Source organism: Benincasa hispida, unplaced genomic scaffold, assembly GCF_009727055.1.
Source record: "Benincasa hispida cultivar B227 unplaced genomic scaffold, ASM972705v1 Contig1652, whole genome shotgun sequence".
Lineage (NCBI taxonomy): Eukaryota > Viridiplantae > Streptophyta > Magnoliopsida > Cucurbitales > Cucurbitaceae > Benincasa > Benincasa hispida.
In genome coordinates, this window is record NW_024064218.1 from 41,139 (window position 1) to 43,029 (window position 1,891).

General features: G+C 35.5%; 1 protein-coding gene across 1 annotated transcript in view; it reads right to left on the minus strand.

The window, feature by feature from the left end:
• Positions 1-922: 922 nt before the first annotated feature.
• LOC120068983 overlaps positions 923-1,891 on the minus strand; it is a 3,080-nt gene continuing 2,111 nt past the window's right edge. Inside the window, exon 2 of the mRNA XM_039020629.1 lies at positions 923-1,206. Coding sequence (XP_038876557.1) covers positions 923-1,206 — 284 coding nt within the window. The remainder of the gene's footprint in view (positions 1,207-1,891) is intronic.

A 1,891-nucleotide genomic window follows, 5' to 3' on the forward strand; every position in this document is an offset into this window, starting at 1 on the left:
AAAATGATTCTTTCTTCAGTTGGTTTTAATATGTACAAGTTATTTTCAAGTCTTGCAGAACAAATATGAACACCTCTTGAATAAACAAATACTTCATTATATTCAAAAGATACACTATACATATTTTCTAATAGACAAGAAATGGAGATCAGATTTCTTATCATCTTTGGTACATAGAACACATTCTTAAGCAAGATAAAAGAATCTCCAAAAAACAACTTTACATCTCCCACTGCTTTAGCTGAAATGACTTCACCCATTCTCACCTTGAAAGTCATCTCACATTCAGAAAGTCTTCTCCAAGAACTAGTTTCCTGTAGAAAAGTGCAAACATGATTAGCAGCGCCTGAATCCAATATCTAGGTAAGGTGAGAATTTTTCAGTATTCATGTTTCAACAACTAGTAAATCAAACTTACCTTGTTTAGCCTTTTCTGCTTTCTTCTCAGCCAAATATTTTAGGCAGTTTCATTTCCAATGCCCAACTTCTCCGCAATGGAAACATTTTCCTTTGAGAGTTTTGTTTTTGTTTTTCTTTGTAGTGGCTTTTTTTCCCTTTTCTTTTCTTCTTTATTTGTACGGTTTTATCCTTAGATGAATGAGCTGCTTTCTTATCATCAGTGGGTTTCGTACCTGACGTAGACCCCTTATAAAACTTTTTCGATTTCAAAATAACATTTATTTCTTTTTCCTCCAGTTTCATCGTTGATTGATAATTCTGCAACTCATTCAACAACGTCGTCAAATTATAAGTGATTTTTTTCATAACAGCATTTGTCTTGAATGGCAGATAATTCTCTGTGAGAGATTCCAATATCATGCTCACTTGACTCGTTTCGTCTATCATCGCCTCATGAGCCTCCGCAATATTAAAATGAACCATCATGTCGAGAACGATGATTCCAATATCATGCTCACTTGATTCAATCTTTCATGCGTGTAACATAGACATACTTGATGGCTTCATGTCTAACAGAGGATAATGGTTGCCCGAACATCTCCTGTAATGATGCCATAATCTCACGGGCGGTGGGCATGACCTCATGCTTCTTGTTGAGTACATCAGATATACTCACCAAGATATAGGCACGAGCTTTCTCGTTCGCCCTCACCCACCTATCATAGACATCCAGAACATTTCGAGTGGCTGTTGAATTGAGAACTAGAGGACACTCCTCCGTCAACACAAACCTCAGATCGTCTACAACTAATATTGTATTGATGTTTGACTTCCAGTTCGAATAACCCTCTCCATTAAATTTATTAGAAGCAAGAAATTGTATGATTGAGTTTGACATTGCTGAAACTTTTTTAAACAAACTCTATTAAATATGCATCTAAAATCTATTTTTAGAAAAAACTAATAAAGTACCCAATAAATCTTTATTTATTTGCAACGATACTTAAGTGATTTAGAACAATTGCTACTGAGGGGTAGTCAAGAATTCCTTCACAAAAGCAAGACAGTTCTTGACCAAATATTATTTTTAGAATAACTCATATTCCAATAGTTTTTTTGGTTATCACTGTCGGTCAAGATCTTTACTAACAATTAGTAATTCTTGTTAGTGTGACCGGCCATTTTCAGATCTTATAGGATAGTATGAATATGCCTCTGAAATAGAAGACAATATCCAAGACGGAACTATAATACCCTATTCATTTTACTGAAGCCTGGGTTATTGTGAATCCTATGTTACAACCCTCTGAGGGGATCTCGTGGTTAACGACTAGCTAGTGCCGCCTAAAAACAATAGCAGGCATAACATAGAAATCTCACGGTTCAAACTAATGGAGGAGACCATAGGATAATGTTGACACATTTCCTTCACCCACATACTATGAACTACCTCCCTCATTCACCTTGTTATTGACCCATGCAAACATTTTCT